The sequence below is a fragment of the Furipterus horrens genome, unplaced genomic scaffold (assembly GCF_987537825.1).
Source record: "Furipterus horrens unplaced genomic scaffold, mFurHor1.1.pri manual_scaffold_2, whole genome shotgun sequence".
Classification (NCBI taxonomy): Eukaryota; Metazoa; Chordata; class Mammalia; order Chiroptera; family Furipteridae; genus Furipterus; species Furipterus horrens.
This window is the reverse complement of record NW_028327172.1, coordinates 99706755-99730564: the sequence shown is the minus strand read 5'-3', so window position 1 is coordinate 99730564 and position 23810 is coordinate 99706755. Positions and strand designations below refer to the sequence as shown.

The 23810-nt window shown below is 37.7% G+C and overlaps 1 protein-coding gene across 1 annotated transcript; it reads left to right on the top strand.

Moving 5' to 3' along the window:
- On the top strand, positions 1-23503 carry COQ2 (coenzyme Q2, polyprenyltransferase). The gene is made up of 7 exons (XM_090266232.1): positions 1-286; positions 10829-10995; positions 14880-15001; positions 16420-16505; positions 18853-18986; positions 20931-21119; positions 22950-23503. The coding sequence occupies exons 1-7, from the start codon at positions 34-36 to the stop codon at positions 23112-23114; spliced, it is 1116 nt and encodes a 371-aa protein (XP_090122358.1). The 5' UTR covers positions 1-33; the 3' UTR covers positions 23115-23503.
- Positions 23504-23810: the final 307 nt, after the last annotated feature.

The window sequence follows — 23810 nt, the reverse complement described above, 5'->3', positions numbered from 1 at the left end:
TCAGTCCCGTGCGCGGCCACGCATTCCTACGCCATGCTGGGCGCGGGCAGCGCCGGGCTCGCGAGGTGTCTGCGAGCTAGGACTCAGGCGTGGCTATGGGGTTCGCGGGGCTGCTCCCTGGTCCTGGCGCGCTCGGCCGGAGCTCCCCGCACTGGGGACCGGCAGATCTCCGTGGGGCGGGGGCTGCGCTGGAGTCGGCTCAGCCTGTCGGCCGCGGCAGTAGTGGACTCAGCGCCCCGCCCCGTACAGCCCTACCTGCGCCTCATGCGGTTGGACAAGCCCATTGGTGAGTGCGGGCGGGGGCGGGCGGCGCGGGCAGGCCTGGGGCTGCTGGGTACGGAAAGGAAGCATTCGTGCCAGGACTTGGCCACTAGGCGCTGTGTACCTTTGGGACACCCGAACCGGGCGATCTCTGACGTGACCTGCTTTCACGCCTCTCTGAATCCTAAGCGTCTGAGCCGAGCAAAAAAATTCGCTCTTTCCACAATCTTTGTTCAGTGAATCGAGCAGAAATCCCGTGCTCGTCGTGTCCCTGCATTGGCACAGATGTGCAGAATTATAGCACTTCCACTTTGTGCTTGATCCTTTCCATAATCCTGTAAGGCTACGATTGCAAATAAGTCAGTAAAGACGCTGAGCAAACTAAGGCTTTGCGTCACAACCAGAACAAATGAACCTAGTGTTTTGATGCTGGGTTCCATCTCTGCCCTACACCACTGTGTCCCAAAGATTTGATTCATTTGAATGCAGCCCATATACCACTTAGGGACTGCCTATCAGCTCATAATCGCCTCCTGAGGATTTCGCTTACCTTCCTGTTTAAAATACCATCCACCACTTCACCCTATCCCTTTACCTACTTTTTCTTTATAGCACTTCATTAACAGACCTTATGCAGTTATTGGTTGATTGACTTCTCCAATACAATATAAGCTCCACATAAATGAGATTTTTAAAAAAATCTAGTGCTTAGAACAGAGCCTGACCATAGCATTGCATTGACTGAATTCATAAATTCCTGCAGCATCACCCAGCTCTAGAGATAGAAAGAGCTATAGAAACTCCCTGCTCTCAAGGAACTCCCAGTCTACTTGAAAAAGCTGATTTAAGTGAAACAGATAGTAAGTACAGCAAGAAAGACAGTAATTACTGTGGATTTTCATTGCTGGAAAAAACTCAGGAAGAAAGTGTAACTGAGAACAGGTAGATTTTGCAGAAGAGGAAAGAGCTCTTGGTTGGTGGGGGAAATGTTTTTGCAAAGATGGGAAGGTAAGAGTGTTGGAACATTAAGAATGTAAGCTGATCTAGAACTGCACATGGGTGTAGAAAATAGTGAGAGTACAGGCTTGTTAGGAGCTGGACTGAAGAAAGATAGACAACGCGGAGGAAGTGAGTGGTAGAGGCTGAACTCCAGGTAGATGATGGCATTCCCATTGCAGTGCATGGAAATACATTCAAATGTGTAGATACATTTTCTCTACTTTTGCTGAGCCAAGACCTCAACTTAGGCCTCATTTTAGGTTTATGCACTACCTGTATGGGATCAGAGCACTAAAGAGTTTATGGCAATCAGCAATTAAAGTATAAAACCAAAATAAATAATAAGGCATAGCCCTGCCCATCATGGCCCCTTGCATTCTGGGGCCAGATACAAGTAGGTAGACATAAATCTCCAAGCCCAGGTCTAGTCTAAAGCCTAACCATAATTCTGTTCTTTGGGTCTGTGTAACACAGAGCTTCAGTGTAAGTTTACAGGCATCCAAGACAGATCCACAGCTACTGTTAATTCCCATTTCCATAAACCTCTGGCTTCTGTGTTAGTGAGTAGACCACCCTACCACATACTTAGATGCTATAAAGGGGTTATGCATAAAGCTCTAGAGCCAGAGCTCTTGGGTTTTCATCTTCACTCTGCCCATTTGAGGGACCTCAATGTCTGGGCCTTCATTTCTCATCTGTAAAATGAAGATACTAATAATTCTGACTTGATAAGGTTGTCATGCGAACTCACATATTTATATGTCAAGTATTTAGCACAGTTCCTGACATAAGTGCTCACAAATGTTAGCCATTACTACTTGAGAAGTGGGAACTGGAAAAGATTGGGTAGTAGTTATTATGTATTGGATTGGCTAAAAAGTCCATTTAGTTTTTTTTTTCTTCATTTTTTAAGTATATTTTATTGATTATATTGTTACAATAGTTCCAATTTTTCCCCTTTGCTCCCCTCCGCCCAGCACCCGCCCTCCCCCAACAATACCCCCTCCCCAAGTCCATGCCCATGGGTCGTACATACAAGCTCTCCTGCCTCACCCTTTCATATATTCTTCTTTTTTTAAAAAAAGTAATTATTTTAACAATAAAAAATAACAACCCCTCCCTCTCAGACTTAAGACCCTTTATAATCTTATAAAGGACAATGGGCGAAGGTCTCGAGCTCCTCTAGCTGCTTCAAGCTGGACATGGTTGTCGTCCTACCTACCCTTGAGTCCAAAAATCCCCAATAAGAGTGGGGGTGTGGAGGCGGGGGTGGCCTTCCCACATGGGGAAGGATTGTGCAGACTCCAGGTCAGTTGACTGTCCCTGGACAACGGCGTGCTTGGTTTAACAGGCTGGCATCCTTGTTGTATTCTGGAGGCAACAGATTTAGCAACAGGGTTAAAATACATCATTCAATCCATAACCACTAGATGACAAAAGGCAGGTATTAATTTTTCAATGTCCCACATTAGGGAAAAGAAGGGCTTCTTTGGAGGAAGGTGTGCCAGGTACATCTCACCTGTCCAAAACACTTTTGCCCATTGTACTTAGTTTGGGCTGAGGGAAATAGTTTAGGTTTGTCCCTCTCAGACCTCTGGGCCCTTTCTGTCCAAGCCATTAGGACAGAAAAGATAAACCAGTTTTAAAGTAAAGCCCACAGACCACCCCATTCTTCACCAACCCAGCCACTTAGTTCAGCCAAACCATTGAGTCTCAGGAGGCAGTGATGCATACAGGATAAAGTGAGGCCTATACCTACAGACAGTCACTCAGGTAATGAGATCATAGGTTTATGCCCTTTGAAAACAGAAAACACATGTTAATTTATGTAACATAACCCACATACAAGTCTCTAAATCTGTAAGACTGTCTTATCGGAAAGACATCCAGTTGCAAGGCATTTGACATTCTTCTTGCCTGTAAATTAAACATCTTTGATAATACCAGAGACATAGTTTAATTTTCAAATCAAAACAAACTTTAAATGAAGATAAACTTTAAAGACGGTTAGCTGCACTACTTTATAGTCTATCACTGAGCATTGTAATTTTCCTTGAATCATGATTTTTCTCCCTAAGATTACCCTCCTTGTCATTAAAGGGACTGCATTAAGTCCATTTATAATCTATCCTGTTCATTTGCATAAACACAAAAAGAGCAGAAAATGATCACTTATGATCTTTAGTTCTGCTTTGCTGGAACTTACGCAAGGAACATTTAGGGTGACCTTCAGTCTGCCCTTCAGGACATAGAAGCAGAACCACATACCTGGCATTCAGCCTTGCCTGTAAAAACCTGTCTTTTCCAAGTCCTTCTGGTTTTTCATTGTGCCTTAAGGTCCCTTCTAGCCATCTTTCAGGAAAACAACCTTCATTCCTTCCCTGGAAAGATTGCCGTGGACCGCACATCCAACCAAGGTACCAGGCCTTTTATCTCGTGGGTTTTTATTACCTTTGAAGGTCAATCCCAGTTCCTCAGTGCTTTTTTATTAACAACCAGAGCCCAAGCATGTCTCCTTCAGGCATGACATTCCAGTCAAAGTCTTAGTTTAAAAAAAATCTCTATTAACAACTGGTCTTATTAGTTTTATGCAGAGAAACTTACATCATTACTTACTTGTTTAGAATGCCAAACTCTGGAGAGATCAGATAGGGAGAAAAATATACAGTGTGAAGGAAAATCCTTGTTCTCCTAATATTCACTGAACTTGCATTTCCATTCTTTATATTTTTATTTTTTCCCCCACTAAAATTTTTGTTTGTTTATTTTTCCATTACAGTTGTCCCACTTTTTTCCCCCTCTTGTTTCCCTGCACCCTGCCCCACGTTCTCCCACATTCAGTCCCCACCCAGTTCTCCATGTCCATGGGTTATTTATACATGTTCTTCGACGAGACCCTTCCCCTTCTTACCCCTTCTCTCCCTCCTGCCTCCCCCTTTGTTACTGTTAGTTTATTCCTTCTTTACATACCTCTGGTTCAATTTTGCTCATTTGTTTGTGTTGTTCATTAGTTTTCTGTAATAGGTGTTAGCATAAGGTATTTTTCTTTCGTTGCCTGGCTTATTTTGCCAAGCATAATTCTCTCTAGTTCCATCCATGTTCTTGCAAGTGGTAAAAGTTCCTTCTTTCTTTCATTGTGACTTTCTCCCTTGGAACTCGTGTTTCTCTCTGTCTCTCTCTGTTGCTTCATCTTCTTAAAGCAGACCCTTTAGCATCTCTTGCAATGCTGGTTTGGTGGAGATGTATTCTTTTAGCCTTCTTTTGTCTTGGAAATTCCTTATTTCACCTTCCATTTTGAATGAGAGTCTTGCTGGGTAGAGTATTCTTGGTTGTAGATCTTTGTTTTTCATTGCTTGGAATATTTTTTGCCCTTCTCTTCTGGCAGTAGTGTTTCTGTTGAGAAATCTGATGATAGCCTTATTGGAGCTCCCTTGTATGTTATTAGTTGTTTCTCTCTTGCTGCTTTTAGGATTCTTTCTTTGTCTTTGAATGTTGCCATTTTAATTATGATGTGTCTTGAAGTGGGCCTGTTGGGGTTCATCTTCATTGGGACTCTTTGTGCTTCCTAGACTTGCATGACTCTTTCTCTCCTCATGTTAGGGAAGTTTTCTGTCATTAGTTTTTCAAAGAGGTTTTCTATCCCTTGCTCTTCTCCTCCTGGAATTCCTATGATATGGATATTATTACGTTTCATGTTGTCCTGCAGCTGTCTTAGAGCCTCTTCAGTCTTGTTCAGTCTTTTTTCATTTTGCTACACTGTCTGGGAGTTTTTGTCTACATTGTCTTCCAGCTTGCTGATCTGATCTTCTGCTTCCTCTAGCCTGCTTTTAATTCCTTCTATTGTGTTCTTCAATTCAGAGATCGTATCCTTCATTTCCTCCTGGCTCTTATTGATAGCTTCTATGTCCTCTTTCATGCTGGTGTAATTCTCAGTGAGTTGCTTGTAGTTTTTCTGGAGTTCCTTGTAGTTTCCGCTGAGCTCATTGAGCTTCTCCATAATCCATGTTTTGAATTCCATATCTGATAGTTTGCTCCCCTCTATTTCATTTAGCGCTCTTTCTGGAGATTCTACCTTTCCTTTCGATGGGGGGTTGTTTCTTTGTCTCCCCATTTTTGTGACTCCTATTGTTTGTTGGTGCTTCTTAGAATGATCTGCACTTCCTGGATCTGCCCCTGGTGGCGTCAGATCCTGTACCAGTCTGGGCCTAGGCACCCTGTTGGAGACTTCCAGGGATCTACTGCCTTTGTCTGGCTTCTTTAGTTGTTAATCTATTCAATCTGTGATTAGCTGTCAGGCTTAAGGACCATGGGTGTGGCAGCTTAATTCCTGTAGGCAGGGCTTTTGCTTCCCCTGAGGCTGATGCCACTTGGAGGGGAATGGTCTGCCTGCAGTGTGGGGATGAGTCAGCACTGGGTCCTGGTCAGCTGCTCCCCCAGTTCTCCCCTCAAAGCCACTGCGCCAAACTCTCCCCAATCGTCTCTAGTCCTCTCTGTCTTCCCTCTGCTTGAGCCCAGGGTAAGTGGGGGCCAAAATATTTTCGTATGTGATCCCCTTAAGAGCTCTTTTTCTCCAGCTGTTTCTCTCCAGCTAGCAAGAAACCCTGTGGCTTTTTGCTTTTCTCAGCTGGATACTATTTTACTTTCCACTCTGTTGCTGTAGGCTGGGAAGCCCAGCTGGGGGTTTAGACCCTGCCCTTCTCGGGGGGAATCCCCGGCTGCTGAGCTGTTTCTCAGTCCCTTCAGCTGCCACCCGTGGGAGCCCAGCCAGCCCTTCCGCGTTTCCGCACTCCCTGCCGGTCACGTTGTGATGTAGCGGCCTTTTCTGCCTCTCCGTGGTTATAAGACTTCTCTCCAGCTAGTGTTCGGTTGGTTATTCCAGATTATTTTTCCAAAATTAAGTTGTAAATCCAGACTAGTTCTGGGAGGAGGTTAGTGTAGCTTCCGCTTACTCCTCCGCCATCTTGTTTTTCCCCATTTAGTTTTTTCCGTAAAATGAGACACATTTTTTCTTATCATCAGTAACTTTATTGATTAGATATTGTAAGTATGTTGGCTATCTCCTGCTATTTGCTTCTAGTGAGTAGAGGCCAGGGGTGCTGCTAAACATCTTCCAATGCATAAGACATCCCCACAGCAAAGAATTACTTGGCCAAAGTGTCAGTAGTACCAAGAAACTTCACAAACCACTTTTGACGCATCCAGTCAGTCTCCATACACTGCACAGATCTTTTGTGTGTGTCTGTGTGTTTCAGTTGCATTTTTACCTTTCTTGAAATAAAAAAGCATAATACGCTAGAAATGTTGCATATTTTCTTCCTCTATCAATATTAAAATAGGTGCACAAAAATTCACCAATTTTTATGCTTTTTTTTAAATGCATGCTGATATGACAGCTGTCAAAATGCAGTCTAACAAAAGTTTTTGAATGACCGTTAAAGACCACTAAGCACTACTGGAGCCATTGTATGGAAAAAACTAAATGAACTTTTTGGCCAACCCAATATTTTTGAAGAGACCACCTGCATGCTTTGGTTCTAAATAAGGTGATTATTGCAGGATTTTTAAGATAACTTATTAGTAGTTCTGTGTGTTACAGTTCATTCAACGAACAATTTTTGAGCCCCTATGTATGCCAGTAACAATAAGTTGATAGTAGTAAAAGACAGGTTTGATATTTCTTTATTGAAATTCTTTTGTGGGGTGATTTTATGTTCATTGTTTTACTTTTTGAAGTTTAATCTTGTTAATCTTCATAAACCAAAGTGTGTTTTATTTTTCAGAATGAATTACAACTTCTTTCAAACAGGTAACGAACTGTTATTTAAGGAAGTTTCAGCAGGTGTCACTCTTTCACTAAATTGATGGTGTAATTTTATTTTTTACTTCATTTATGGGTGATTATGTTGTCCTAAAGGTAAATCGTAATTAATTAGTGAATGACTCTTAGACTCCATTTACACAGGCTCTTTTGTTGCCCAACATCTGCCAAAACTTGGTCATTTTATTTAATCTCCCAGAGAGAGTTTCCCCTTTCGACAGTAAACACTTTTTTTTTTTTCCTGAAACATATCTGGGTATAATGAAAATAGTGCCTATCTCATAGCTTTGTTGTGAGAATCAAAAGTATTATATGACAGCACCTGGCACATAGTGAGCACTATATATCTTTTATTATTGTTTGTGTTTTTATCACCAATATTGTCTTCGCATAACAACTCTGAAAGGTAGATATTTTCCTCCTCATTTATAGATGATGAAGAAGAATACTTAAAGTTTAATATATTTTAGTGTCTGGTGTCAGTCCACTTACTAGTAGCAGACATCAAGCAGGTCTGACTTTTAATTTATAGGAACCCTCCTCATCTGTAGGGGTGACCTACAGATTCCTGTTAGTGAGGGAATATGTCTCCTATAATACAGATATAAGGCCAAGAAAAACTTGTTCTTAACACAAACATTATAGGTGGTTACACATCTTTTTCTAGAATTATTTTTTAATTGGAATCTTCAGTTCTAATTGTACCAGGAAAATAATGCCTGTGAAGTGATTGTTTTTCTTTTCTGGGCAGGATCAGCTAGCTATGCCTCTGTCCCCCTGAGTTATAAGTAAGTAGTTAAACCCATTGTTTTAACTTCTGTGCATCTGTTGCCTCATGTGTAAAATAGGAATAATAATAGTGCCTATTTTATAAAGGTATTTTTGAGAATTAAATTAGTTGATACATATAAAGCATTTAGAACACTGCCTGGCATTGCATTTCATGAACATTGAGTGAATGTTACTGGAGGGGATCACAATGAGTTTCTCCAAGAAACTCATGGGGGTTATTTTGAGCTGAAGGTATTCAAGACCTTGCAGGTTCAAGAAAAACTTTTACCTCTCCCTTAAATTTTAAGTTGGGGGCCTTGTCCATGACAAGAGTTATTAACAAAAATAACTTATGACCTCTTAGAGGACAGGGCAAACATCTAACTACTGAACACCTGTTGTTCTTATCAATCTGTGAATTACCCACTGCCTTTTAGAGCTCTTTTCTGTTTGTTTGTTTAATCCTCACCTTAGGACATGCTTATTAATTTTAGAGAGAGGCAAAAGAGGGGGAGAGAGGGAGCAAAACATCAATGTGAGAGAAAAACACACTTGCCCAACCTGTTCCCCACCCTCCACCTGCTCTGGCTCTCCAGCTAGACTCTCAGTATCAGAGCTCCATTACATAAGTATATAATTAAATTTGGTTATTTTCTCTTGTTAATCTGCCCCATGTAGGTTTAATTATTAGACTAACCAAAAGAACCTAGCCTCTCCTTGCCTTTTCTGCTGTGTGAGTTTAAGCCCCTTTTGGAAAAGCCTTCCTGAGTTCTCCCTATTCTCTTCCCAATTAACTTGGGTGGCACTGTTTTATGCCTTTGTAGGACCCTGTACTTGCCTTGTTGTTCAGTTGCTCTATTTTATTATTGTTTGTTTAACTGTGTTTCTTCATTTTGATTTATAAGCTGTGTAAAGACATAAACCACCTCTCAGTCACCATTGTATTCCCTTTTCCTGACACAGCCCTGGCACAAAATGCGTGCTTTATAAATATTTGCAAATGAAAAAAACTTAAACTTAAGGAGCTTAAACATGATTATAAGGACTTTGTCCTTTGACTATTTCAATACAGCATCTGATCTTTCTTTAGCTACATATCTTTTTTCTCTTATATTGCTAAATAGGGAAGGAAAACTCAGAATTTATCTAATGGGCACCATATCCAAACATTTGTTGAAAGACTTTGTTTTGAAAGTAAGATATCTATTAAAGTTCATGTGTGAAATTTATTATTCATACAATCTACAGTAGCACCCCTATATCTGTGGTTTTACTTTCTGTAGTTTCAGTTACCCACAGTCAACTGTGGTCCAAAAATATTAAGTAGAAAATTCCAGAAATAATTCAATAAACAGTTCATAAGTTCTAAATTTCATACCATTTTGAATAGCATGATGCTATCTTGCATTATCCCCTACTCTGTCTACTCAGGATATAAGTCGTCCCTTTTTCCAATATATCCACACACTGTATATACTATCCGCCCATTACTTAGTAGCTGTTTCAGTATTGCAATGCTTGTGTTCAAGTAACTTTTGTTTACTTAATAATGATCCCGAGGCCAAGAGTTGTGATGCTGACAATTCAGATATGCCAAAGAGAAGCCGTAACTTAATAAAGAAAGAAAATAAATTGTATGCTAAGGTTGCTAAGATCTACAGTGAGAATGAATTTTCTGTCCATGCAATTATGAAGAACACAGAAATTTGTGCTAGTTTACCTGTAGCACCTCAGACTGCAAGTTACAGCCCTCGTACTGCAAAAGTTACAGTCACAGTGCATGATTAGTACTTAGTTGAGATGAAAAAGGCATTGAATTTGTGGATGGAAGACATGAGCAGACAACATGTTCTGATTGACAGCAGCATGTTGTACCAGAAAGCATTGAGCTTCTACGAAGCCTCCCACACAAGGGATCCCCTAGAACATTCACATAACTTTTATTACAGTGTTTTGTTATAATTGTTCTATTTTATTATTAGTTATTGTTCATCTCTTACTATGCCTAACTTACAAATTAATTTTTACCATATGTATGTATGTATGGGAAAAACAGCATATACAGGGTTTGGTATTATCCAGTTTCAAGCATCCACTGGGGTTTTGGAACATACCCCGCACAGATAAGGGGGTACTACTCTGTTTGGTTTTAGTTTAATTTCGTCTAGTGTTGGGCTAAAAGCCAATATTTTGTGTGTAGTTGCAAAATATTTTTTTTAAGTATGTTAACAACCTTCCTACCACAAGACCATTTTGTTGTAAATATGGTACTGAAAACAGTAAAGAAACTATACTAACTTTTTTTAGCAGCATAGGAGACTGCTAATACATGCATAGGATACAAAATTTAGAAGGTACAACAGTATAGAGTGAAAACTAAGTTTCTGAGCCAACTAGTTCTCCTCCTCAGAGACAAGTTTCTAATAAATGCTTCCTGACAAGGTCTATGAACATATTAACATTCAAATGTATGTATTTGTTTTATCTCTGTATGTACATGTACACACACACAGAGTATTAAAATTCTTTAGGTTGTTCATAAGGGTTGGACTCTTCCGTAACCTCATCAGAAATACATGAAAATATTCGATTCTACAGGGTGTGTGTTGTCAGACTTTGAGTTTTGCCAATCTGATAGGTGAAGAATGTTACCTCGAGGTAATTTTAATGTGTATTTCTCAAAGTGGGTTATCTTTTCATATGTATAAGAGCCATTTGTATTTCTCTCTGTGAACTCTTATTATGTTTCTTGTCCATTTTTCAGTTGGACTATTTATTGATATCTCTTCAGTTTCTAGGAACCTTATATATTAGGGAAAATAGCCCTTTGTGATATGAATTGCAAATTTATTGTCCCAATTTTGTTATATGTTTTTGACTTTATGTTTTTTACTTCTTTGGGACGTGGTCTTTAAATAAATGAAAACAGTTAACTAACTTGAATTTGTACCTTTTTTTGTCTTTTTTATTTTTGCTTAGGAGCCTGGCTGCTGTATCTGCCATGTACCTGGAGCATTGGTTTGGCAGCTGAACCGGGTTGTTTTCCAGATTGGTATATGTTATCCCTCTTTGGCACTGGAGCCGTTCTGATGCGTGGAGCAGGCTGTACTATTAATGACATGTGGGACCGGGACTACGATAAAAAGGTAGCTTCATCTTCAAAAGGAACTGCAGAGTAACATGGTGGCATCACTTTTGAATGCTACTTAAAGCATCAGGCTCATTTAGTGTCCCGCTGAAATCCAGAGTAAGAAGCGTCAATACCAGTTGAATGAATAGCTGGTGTTACAAAGTGCAGTGTACTTCTTTTCTCAGTACAAGAATGGCCATGGGAGCAAGGTGTGTACTTTATTTTTATGAAATAAATTAGGATTTAGAAGGCTGGGGTAAGGATGTTAGGAAGGAAGTGAAAAATCCATCCGAACCTTTGAGTGTCTAAAAGAACTGTCATCCACCCTGGCCAGTGTGGCTTGGTTGGAGCGTCATCCTTTAGACCAGCGGTTCTCAACTTGTGGGTCACAACCCCTTTGGGAAAACACATATATAATTACATATTGTTTTTGTGATTAATCCCTATGCTTTAGTTATGGTTGGGGGTCACCACAACATGAGGAACTGTATTAAAGGGTCGCGACATTAGGACGGTTGAGAACCACTGCTTTAGACCAAAAGGTCATGGGTTTGTTTCCTGGTCAGGGCACATACCCAGGTTGAGGGTTCGATCTGGATTATTTTCTATGTATATTCTATCACGTGTATAATTAGTTCTTTGTTTTTCAACAGATTATTATTTTCTCAAGGGAAAGGTCCATCTTGTTTGCCTTTTACCCTAGCAGCCTTGCTATAACAAGCACAAGATTATTAAATGCTTGAGTAAATAATCAAATAAACTTTCACTTCAAAAGAAACCCCTGGTGAATTATATAAAGTAAATAATCTTGTATATACAAATAATCATCTCTAGTTTGCCTTTCATTTAAGTCTGAATTTCCTTAAGCAAGGCACACTTAGAATGATTTTTAATTTATAGAATAGTACCACATTAATATTTTCTTTAAATCATAAAACATTTAATGAATACTTGCTGTGTAAGACACAGTGACAGATTCTAGGATTGCATGGTTGAAAGATAACATTTCTGACCTCACCATTTTGTAGTTATAAAACAGCAGCACTATCATGAGAATGGTGTCCACAAGGGAACTTCTGAAGACCACCTACCTCAGCCTAAGGGGAAGAGGGTCAGAAAGAACTTTCAGAAAGTAACCTTTGAACTGTGTCAGAATAAGATGGCCAAAACAAAATGTGGGCTGGAGGGTGAGGTCACTCTAGGTAGGAGGAATAGCAGATATAGAGTTATAGGTATGAGATAAAGTATATTATTCTTGACAGCTGCAATCATGGGGTTTGTCTATGGCTAGAAGGTGGGATAGTAACAGGAACTGCATAGTGAAGGCCACTCTATGCCCTGCAGACCCAGGTGGGATGCCTAGATCCATGCCTGGAGATGCATTGATTTGAGAGTTCACACATCCTGGTCAGTTTTTCATCTGCATACCCATATAATGAGGAGTCTGGCATATGTAGTTTCAAAAGAATTCTTGAACATGTTTAGAACACCTAATGTCCAAATCCTGGTTGTGATGTTCGACCGTAAAGTTTTAGAAGATGTTACTATTAGGGGAGCTTATAAAGGGTACATGCGATCTCTATTTGAAAAAAAAAAAAATGGTGTGAATTTATAGTTACCACAAAGAAAAAGTTTAGTTAAAAAAATAATATATTCAAAAAAATAATAATAATATATTCAAGCCAACCAACTCTTTCCATTTTTTAAATTAACAAACTATGACCATTTCAGTTCCCCCTTAAGTGATATTTTTTCCTATTTAGATAAAAGGGAACTGATTCGATATCCTATATCTCCCCCATGCTATTTTCCTCTGATTAGAAGAATCCAGATTCCTTAATGACATACAACAAAGTGCTTAAATGAGTGTTTTATAGCTATTGTGGTGGTTTTGCTAACATGAATTTTAAAATGTTATATGCATCTCTTTTAAAAGTATGAGTTAAAAAGCTTGGCCGCGTTGTAATGCTTACTTCAGTTTCTGAAAGGCTATATGTCATTAAGGATATATTTATGGCTCAGTGTTTAAGTGAATTGCTATTAGGGCATCTGGGTTAAGTGGGTTTTGCTGATGTATGTACTCTACCAGCCATGTCATAAACATTAGGTGGATAAACATTGAAATAATATCAATGCACAGGTATTGATTTGGTTTTCTGGTTTCATAAAAACTACATAGAATATGAATATGTTTTGATTATCATGTTACATAATTTTTAGTCTTTTGATTGAGGGCTTATTTTCAGCTTTCAAATTTAGGTAGATAATTACAACTGTATTGAAGGGCCAGTGTAATGTGGTGGCGTGGGGTAAGCAGGACTGGACTGACTGTACTATTGTGTTACCTGTGACTTTGGAAAGTTACTGAGCCTCTGCTTTAGTTTCCTAAAACTTAGAAATGGCAAGACCTTGTGAGTGGCTAAAAGACAGGGTGGTTATAAGGGTTCAGTGATGTGATGCATATGTGATGCTCTTAGAAGAGTGCATTGTCAACACTCAGATACTAGCTGGAAGAATCATAATGTCCTGAGACAAATATAAGAACATAAATATTATTTCCAGCTGAAGCTAGAGACCAAAGCAAGGCTGGAATTCCAGTTCTGACACTAACCAAGATGAGTCATTGGTTTGATAAACTGTTTTATTGTAGAGTGAAACAGGCTAGATAATATTTGAAGCTTTGTGAGACATACAGTCTTTGTTGCAACTACTGTATTGGAGCATGAAAGCAACCATACACAATATGTAAACAAATGGGTGTGTCTCTGTTTCAATAAAACTATTTGTGAGCACTGAAACTTGGATTTTGTATTATTTTCATGTGTCACAATACATTATTCTTTTTGTAAAATTTATTTTCAACTATCTAAAAAAAGTAAAAACCAGCCTTTGCTCACAGGCTATATAAAAGCAGGCAGTAGGCTGGATTTGGCCCACAAGCCATAGTTTGCTAAGTCTTGATATATTATAAATCACACAAAAAATATGTTATATTAATAATAGTCAACATTTATTGCATACTTATATGCTTCAAACACTGCATTTACTCTGTGAAATAGGTATTATTATTACCTCTCTTCCTTCTTCCTCTCTCTTTTTCCTTTAACAGGTATGTAACCTAAGCCTAAGAGAGATTAAGTAATTTGCCAAAATTCGTACAGCCAGTAAGTGATGAAATTGGATTCAAATGCTGGGCTTTCTGATCTCAGATCCTGAGTTTTTTTAGCAATGTTGAAAATTTTGGTTATGTTGTTTATTTGTGGTTCAATTTAGAATAATCACATTTAATGATCTCTTGGAAGGAAAAGAACAAATTAATATATTTTATTTGTTCACATAATTGCTCTTTCTGTTTGTATTCTCACGGTGGGTTTGTCCTTTATATTTGGGTGCAGCTAATATAGGATTACAGACCCATTCCTAAATAAGCTGGCAAAGCCCTCTAATTTTCAAAGCCAGATATTCTTTTTCACATCTGATTTCTGATTGCAGTGCTTCCCTATTCAAAAGATTCACACAATATTAGCCTTACTTAACATGCACTGCAATTTTTCTTTCCTGAGAATTCTCATTATTATTGTCCCCCTGTTCTCTGTGAAAATTGAGCATGCACTTGCAAATTAAGCTAGGTAGCCAAATAGCCAGATAAGGAAGTGGCTTAGTTTTGTTTCTTTAGGGATGGGGAAGGGAGGTAGGAGACTGAAGGGTGGGAAATTTTAGTTCTTTCCAAAACTACTTTAAATATCAAGTTTTGATTCTTGGCAGTACTTCCAATGTTGATTTCACCTTTTATTCCTATTTCTGCCTTGGTGCTTACCATGGACCAGTCTCTGGATGAAATGTTTAAATAAATTACTGAGCTATTACATGAGGCTAAGGTATCTGTTTTTATGTATTAAGGTTACAAGAACAGCAAAGCGCCCAATAGCTGCTGGAGACATTTCAATTTTTCAGTCCTTCGTTTTTCTTGGGGTACAGCTGACCCTGGCACTGGGTATTCTTCTGTGTCTGAATTACTACAGGTATAGTAAATGCACTTTTCATAATTACATATAAAATCTATCCTTTGAAATGGAGGAAATAGGAATAAAATAAAATTGAAATATCTTTATCATAAAGTTGTTTATTGGCTACACATCAAGCATCTAAGTTAGCAAGTATAAATAAATCACCACATATTGCAAAATCAAGTATGTTTTCAACCAAAGGAATTGAGAGCAGCATTTAATTTATTCTGAACCACCTTACACTATGTGTTTCTAAGGGACACAAGGCACTTTATAGGTTTCTTAGATACGCACATGGATGTATGTAGATATAGTCATTTATACAGGGGTGAGCAAAAGTAGGTTTACAGTTTACATGGGAAATAATACAATAATTTATAAATAATAATATAAGAATAAACTTGTGTTTTGTGTAGTCACAACTGTAAACCTGCTTTTGCCCACTCCTGTATAATTTTACTTATGCTGATAGTATCTCTGAAGTAGATAGAAACAAAAGTGATTGTACTCATTATGCAAAACAGAAACTAGTCTTTCCCAGAGTTCTATTTCTAATCTTTGACAGACGAAGAAAATGGAAGGACTCATTTCTATATCTCTTAAAGAGAGACAAAATTCTGTGCATCAGATGGCTGCTTACAAAGTGTTTCAATAAGACAAAAAAGAGGAGGAGGTCAGCAAATGAGCATTACTTTATAAAGACTAGACTTAATTGTATGCATTGCCCTGGTAGCATCAGTCATATGACAACACTTTGGAAGGTTATTCCTAGAGGGGGGTATTAGGTGAACTTTGGAGTACCTAAGAACGTCTTATGTTATTATCCTTTCTTAGGGACTTTGTGACCTAATCCTCTTCTAGAGAATTAACAACCCATTGTATGAGTAGGATGGAATATCTTGACTCTTAATTCTCTGTTAGGACGTCTCAGTTTCTAGCTGTCTTAATGTTTGAATACAAAATTTAGAGAGGCAGTAGCATATGGTGAGTAATAAGTTGGACTCTGGAGCCAGCCCACCTTAGGTTTGAATCCTGGCCCTCCTGTTGATTAGCTGTATGACAATTGGCAGATTACTTAATCTCTTTGAACTTTAGTTTCCTTTTCTGCTAAAAAGTAGAGTAAAACTACGTGCCTCTTGAGGTTGTGGTGATGATAATGAGTTAACATAGGTAAAGCGGTTAGAGCAATGACTAATACATGAAAGCATTACATGTGTTAGCTAGTGTGACTGTGTTCGGTTATTTTGTAACACTTAAAATACCTTTTAGTCTTCCTTTATCCTAATCAAAATCCAGGAAGAAAATTTTACATAACAAAAAATTAAACTTTTAAGACAAATTATTTTCACAATTAGTGTTACTCTTGTTGTCTTATTTAGTGATTTATAAGATGTGGTGATGTTAATCTTTCTAATGTTTTTTCTTGATTTCAGTATAGCTCTTGGAGCAGCATCCCTACTTCTTGTCATCACCTACCCATTAATGAAAAGAATTACATACTGGCCTCAAATAGCCTTGGGTGAGCTTGAATTAACTATAACTATTTCCTCTGATACCCTCAAACTATGCTTTTAGATATAATATTATATGTACATATATGCATATATAATGTGGCAGAGATAAAAATGTCAATTCAGTCATGAAATTTTCCAAACCAAGAATAGATTTTCATATTTTAAAGGAGGACAATTAGCCATTTCTATTGGCAAAAAAAAATATTGCATATTTTGTTAAGATTATCATCATTATTACACCGAAATTCTCTTTTAAAAATCTGGGTATGTCATGAGGAAATTTTAGCTGCCTTGACACTACCTCTCTCTTTAGGTGGTTGATCTAGATGCCCTGACGACTTTGGAGTAGAAAGCACTCTGAGCAGAAAAACAAGGGTTAAAATAAAGTATATGTAATAGCTGTTCTGGCTTCTCAGAGCTCCCTTTCTGTGAAGCCTTCTGTAGACATCTCAGGAAGAAGTTATAGCACTCTGGGCTCCCACAGCTCTCTGATGACCTCATTTCAACAGCATTAATACAACAAGAAGGCATCAAGATTGAGAGCCTCCTCCGTCTTCCCAATAATAACCTGTAAATGCCTAAAAGACGGAGCATTCTTTACATATGGGTGGCTCAGCATCTAACCTAGCATTTGGTACGTCACAGGAATTCAATAAGTGTTCATTAGGAGAAAGAGAGGAAGATAAAATACCTCCTAGTCTTTTATATTCCTAGAATAATCTAAAGTATTCCTTAAACTATTTTAGTTCTTTGAACTTTTTTTTTCAATAAATAAAAGAAGAACCTAAATACACTTCAAGAAATTGATGATAGCCTGATGGGAAAGTTGTGGTGGAATACTAATCTTTTTCTAAGATCCTCTAATTCAATGTTGTGTTTCTTTTTATTAAAAATAATATTAATAAGGCATTATGTTCTCAACTGACCTGGGAATCTTTTGATAAAAAGAGGAAAAGCATCTCCTATTTATAAGATAATATGAAGAAAGCTGGTATATTTACTTCAAATGTTTATTGAACCCCTTACTTTTCTTGGTGCCAGGAATCACCAGGTACTAGGAAAATAAAAGTGACTAAAATACATTTACCATCATTCCCCAGCTGGTGTGCTCAGTTGGTTGGCCATCATCCCATAAATCAAAAGGTTGCTGGATGGATTCCCAGTCAGATCACATGTTTGTGTACTGGTTCGGTTTCTAGTTGGGTGCGTATGGAAGGCAGCCAATCAGTGTTTCTCTGTCATGTCAATGTTTCTCTTCCTCTCTTTCTTTCACCCTTCCCCACTCTGTAAAATTAAAAATTAAAAAGAAAGAAAATTCACCTCTTGTAGGAGACAGTGATAAACAGACCATTGCAGTACAATGTACTGGCATGAGTGCTGTGGGACGACAAAGGAGAGGCTCTCCATTAGTTAAGAGATTCTGAGAGGAAATGGACCACATAGGAAAAAAGGGGGTTCTGAGAAAAGATATTGGGGATGCATTGAGTTTGAGGTGTCAGAGAGACTTGCAGGTAGAGGTGTACAGCAAATAGTTCAATATCTAGTCTAAAGCTTAGGGAAGTGATCAGGCTCACACATAGAGATTTAGGAGTTTTCAGCATGTAGATGTTTATTTACAGTCCTCAGAGAGGGTGGGCTTGTGGAATAAAGAAGGATTCCTGTCTGTACTCTTGTTTCTATAGCATATAGGGGAAGTAGAGTGATAATGGAAATATCACAGGATTTTAACTCAGGTCTAAGTTTAGACCTCATCATCTACTATTTATTGACTGTGCCTGGCACCATACCAGGTAGGATAAATGGGGTTCTCATGAAACCTATTAGGAGGATGATATTCTTTCTCTTAGCAATGTTATTTTAATTGTTAATTAACCTCTCTGAACCTGTTTTTTTATAAAACGTAGCTAATAACTAACTATCACAGAGACTGAGAGGATTTAAGGAAGAAACATGTTAGAAAATAGCATACATAAAGCCTAATGCACAGAAGCATTTATTTATTTTTATCTATTTTATTTTATTTATTTATTTTTTAAATAATTTATTTATTGATTTGTTTGTTTGTTTATTTTTAGAGAGAGGGGAAAGGAGAAAGAGAGAGAGAGAGAAACATCACTGTGTGGTTGCCTCTCACTCGCACTCCCAACTGGGGACCTGACATGCAACCTAGTTATGTACCCTGACTGGGAATTGAACCAGCGACAGTTGGTTCACAGGCCAACACTCAATCCACTGAGCCACACCAGCCAGGGTCTTGCACAGAAGCATTTAATACATACTGGTGTTCTTCTTCCCTTCGGAACTCTGAAGTATGTTTAGACTTTTCCTCTCTTTCTGTTTCACCCCCTGTAGGGTTCACTTTTAATTGGGGAGCATTACTTGGATGGTCTGCTGTCAAGGGTTCCTGTGATCCATTGGTTTGTCTGCCTCTTTATTTTTCTGGAATTATGTGGACGTTAATATATGATACTATCTATGCTTATCAGGTAAATAAATATCTTTTTTTCTTAATTTTGGTTTAGTTGGGGTTTTTTTGTTTTTTTTTTGTTTGTTTGTTTTTTTAACTTTAAGAACCAAACTAAAGGGAAAGTATTTTTTTCTAAAAAGAAATTCATTCACACGTCCATGATGCCAACAAAATATTTGTTTCACATGCATATTTATCAAGGGGATCAACTCATTTTATTTTATTTACCCTAATTTAAATAATATTTACCATATGCCAGGCACTGTTTTAAATACCTTGCAAACACTAACTTAACCCTCATAACAACCTGAGAGGAAGGTACTTTTATTGTCTTCATATATACAGATGAGGAAATGTGAATGGGGAAATAATTTGTCTGTGCCGCACAATTGGCAGGCCTGAGATTCAAATCCAGTCTCCAGGGGCTGTGCTTTTAACCACTACCTTCGCCTGCCCTTTTGTTGATGCCTCTAATCATTGTACAATACTAGGCAGCTTTTTTATCTAATGTAGGCAATAAACATTTTCCCAGATTTCCACCTATTTTTGTCATTATCACTTTAAGACTGCATACTCGTCCATTAATTTAATACACCATAATTTTTTTTAACAGCTTGTCTATTTTGGCCATTTAAGTTGTTTCTGAGTTTCTTTAATTATAAATAGTATTATTCTAATTACTTATGAGTTTTTCAAGTAAAATTTTAGGAGTGGTATTACTTGGTTAAAGAATATAAATGTTTTTATAGTTTTTGATATTGCCTTTCATAAGTTTAATAAAAAATACTATTTTTGGTTTATGGTCTTAATTTTCCTTTTATGTTTGTGAACTATGAAAAAAAAGATTTTTTTCTCAGTATTTTTCTGAAATATGACTGTGTATTCTCATTTACTTAAAGAATGTGTCATGATCTAATGAATTTTTTTCTAATATTTTAGTCTATAGTTCATCCTTTCTTTCATTAACTCCTTCCCCCCACCACATGTGTCTTATCATGAAAAAGTTGCCAGACCTATAATCAGCCTGATTCCTGAAGTGAAACTTAAGTAACAGTTTCGAAGAGATGCCTATACGTTTTGCAGTAAGCTCTGGAACCAGTGGTCAGGATAACTGTACTTCAGTTAGATTAACTTCTTCAATAAAACACCATATACTCACTGACACTTTTGTAACCCACATTATTAAAGTCACAGCTTGCGCCCTCAAGGTGCTTGCAATATGAAAGGAAAAATATACTCACTATTTGTATCTGGGACTCAAAAAAATAGCTCTCTGCCTGACAGTGGGTGCAGAGGTCAGCATGCAGGCTCATATCACAGGACCAAAATTACACCAGCATGTGGAAATGCTTGGAGATAAAGTTGCTAGAGGAAAGCAGTCAGCTAGATATGATTGTGTCATCAAAACCTAGCTCTGCTTAAATAGAAAGGATGTGATGGGAGCAAGGAGTAAATTGAGTTCGAAGTGAAATGTGAATGGATGTGGTTGGGTGGTAAGAGCCTTTTTCTATATCAGATTTTTATGAGTGAAACTAAAATGTACAGGAAATTATTGACATTTGAGAACTCTGCAATAGGGAGGAGCTATGTAAAGAATTTGAATTGAGTTTTACTTGTAATATAGTAAAAGTACTGTTAAGTTAAAATTCATAGGATTAAAAGTACAATGACATGTAGAAATAGAGCTGGAAGATAATTTTAACAGGAACATTTGGCTTTTATTTGGCCTGCACATTCATTTCTGGTCAACACGTGTTTCTGAGTTACTGTCATCTTTTCACAGCTCATGGTGTATTGTTATGTTTATATATAAATGTTCTTTAAAAGAAAGTGTCCTCTGGAATTAGATAGTGGTGATGGTTGCATAACCTTGTGAATATACTAAAACCACTGAATTGTACACTTCAAAATGGTGAATTTTATGGTATGTCAATAAAAAACAATTATTACTTTCACATGTTAGGACAAGAGAGATGATGCTCTGATTGGTGTTAAGTCCACAGCATTGAGGTTTCGTGAAAACACCAAGCAGTGGCTCAGTGGCTTCAGTGTAGCGATGCTGGGGGCGCTGAGCCTGGTGGGAGTGACCACTGGTCAGACCTCACCCTACTACACTGCTCTTGCTGCTGTAGGAGCCCATCTGACTCACCAGGTTTGACCATCTTATTATTTTCCCCTATTCATTCTTGGTATAAATTATAAATATTCTTTAAATAAAATTATCTCTCTATATACTGAGTCAAGGTACTTTTTAAAACAAACACTTGGCTTGAACTGTCTTGAATCATCCCCTCCCCTCCCAATTTATCATACAAAAGAGCTAGCTATATTTTTTTAGAGAAATAATTTGAAACTAAATGTAGATTTTTTTTTTCTCTTATTTTCTGGAATTCTGATTTATGTCTGGGAAAATTTTAGTGATGTCTGAAGGTGAGGGTTACACTGAATTATTCTGAAAGCAACTGATCACAACTTTGTTTTTAAATGCAGGCTTCTAGTGATGCTAAGCAAACTAATTATTCATAGGTTTTGATCCCACTGGCATAGAGACCAAGGCCAGATAAATCATGAAGTTATAACATATCAGGGTTCTGCCTAGATAGTAGGAAACTGTCATTTCAGAGTATGTACCCTGCACCCAGCTATCTACAAGCTGATATTACGAATCTCCATTATTGACTTGTGTAAAATGAATGAACTAAATTTAATTTTAATTAAATAGATTGGTTGTAGATGGATGTATTTTTTGCATCAGTGTTACCATTTTCATTGAACAGAAATTAGTGAACCTATATTTAGATGATCTTTATTATACAGATTATTGCAAGTTACTTATCAGGGTAAGAGACTTGTATAACGGTGTGAAGGAAACTAAAATATGATGTCTGTAAAGTAAACCCTATGCTATATCGGCTTCATTGTTTTTCTCACTAGGAAAGCTAAAAAATATGAATTGGTGATTCTCCCGGATTCTCAGATCTAATTACTTTCCTCCTCAGAATTTCACAGCATCCTCTTTTGTTCATAACTCAGCTCCGTAGGATTGTCACCATCAGTTGCTTGTCTAGTCAGAATAAGGGAGATTTAGCAATATTTAAGCCTCTGGATATTAGTGGAGAAAGGCAAAAGTGTGACAAATACTATAACAAATATATGGAACACACTTTATATTCTCAATTGCATTTGTAGTCCTCTCTCCAGCCCTTGACACAATATTTTGGGATGGACATAGCCTTCCAGTATTTGAAAAGAATGGAAATCATGATGATTTCAAGCCTACAGACCACAATAAGAAGAGTTGGGAAAATGTAGATTTCTGGTGCTTAAGTCTAGGGAAAAGTAAGACAGGGACATGAGACTTTGCTGATAGAGTTGCAGGACTACCATGGAGAAGTATGTTTGTCCTAGGTCACCAGCTGCAAATCTAGGTTGCTAGGATTCCCTTCTCCATGTGGGGGTCAGGGGGCAATTTACACATATATGGGGATATTTTTTATTATCATAAATAAAGTGGGGAAGGCTCACTACAGGCATTTAGTGGGTGAAAACCAGGTATATTAAATATCTTCCAGTGCACCAGTCAGCTCTACACGGTAGAGTTGTCCTGCCCAAATGTGATTTGTTCTCCTGTTGAGAAACATTGCTCCAAAGAATAAAGCTAGAACTGGAGGGTAGGAGCTGTAGGAAGCAGATTTTAGATCAGTTACTGGATGGAAGAGCTTTCTAAGTAGAACTGAAAATAGCGCAGGCTGCCTCTCAAAGCATCCATGTAGCGGCCATAGGGAAGTTTTTAGGGCACAAATTAGATGAAAGCCAGTGAAAGATATGGTAGATTTGTCTATGTTGGGAAACTGGGGTACTTTAAGGGTCTCCCATTGCTTAAAAGTCTATGACAAAGTGCTGATACCTTCTCTAATGATGTGTTTGTGATGCCAAAAAGTGCATACTAGTACTCATGCACCATTGTGTTCTTCTCTTGCAGATTTACACTCTGGACATCCACAGACCTGAGGATTGTTGGAATAAATTTACCTCTAACCGAACAATAGGGCTAACAGTTTTTTTAGGGATTGTACTTGGGAATTTGTGGAAAGAAAAGAAGACAGATGAAACAAACAAAAATATAGATAATAGATTAGAAAATTAGCAAATGAAGTTTAGGAGTTTTTAATCAAACTTTTACAAAACACTCTCAGGTCTTGCTATGACATAATTAAATTTGAATAAGAATTTTAGACTATGGTAAAGAATTAAGAATCAGAAGATGAAGACTTCAAGTATATTTGCCTGAATTTTAGTTCAAGTATTTATCAGCAAAATTCTTCCTCTGTCACAGAAACCTGCTATTCTTCAGGATTTGAGATGACATTGAGTATTTAAGTTGATGTGTTCTACTCATTATAATTCTGACCTGTAGTTACGGGAATTGTATGAGTTTTGGCACTTTAAAAGAAACCTGACATGTTTTTTATCTAAATGAATGTCTATAGAAAAATGAACTCTCTTTTTAGGGAAAAATAAAAGCTGCCACAGAAAGTTGGAGCTTCTTGTTCTTTATTGTGGCTTGTACTCACTGCCCGAAGCTATAATTTAGAAAACCAAATATATATACATAGGAGAATTTAAGTAAATAAAAAATTTTCCTACTATATCCATGTATACTGCTATTGTTACAAACCCTAAAGTTTATTTGGGAGATCAGGTCTTTGTGTGCAGCCATCATGACCAGAATGGGCAGACAGGCAATTACCAGGGGGCTAGTTTAATTTCTATTTGTTTTGTTTTTATCTGATTGTAATTTATAAGATAGTGGCATGTTGGTCAAGTGTACTGTTCCTCTGCC

What these genes read in the sequence shown, in the direction of transcription:
- COQ2 (XM_090266232.1), top strand. Translation starts at nt 34, where the DNA reads ATGCTGGGCGCGGGCAGCGCCGGGCTCGCGAGGTGTCTGCGAGCTAGG. An exon ending in GCGGTTGGACAAGCCCATTG is followed by an intron (nt 287 to 10,828) that starts GTGAGTGCGGGC and finishes ATTTTTGCTTAG; the next exon opens with GAGCCTGGCTGCTGTATCTG. An exon ending in ACCGGGACTACGATAAAAAG is followed by an intron (nt 10,996 to 14,879) that starts GTAGCTTCATCT and finishes TTATGTATTAAG; the next exon opens with GTTACAAGAACAGCAAAGCG.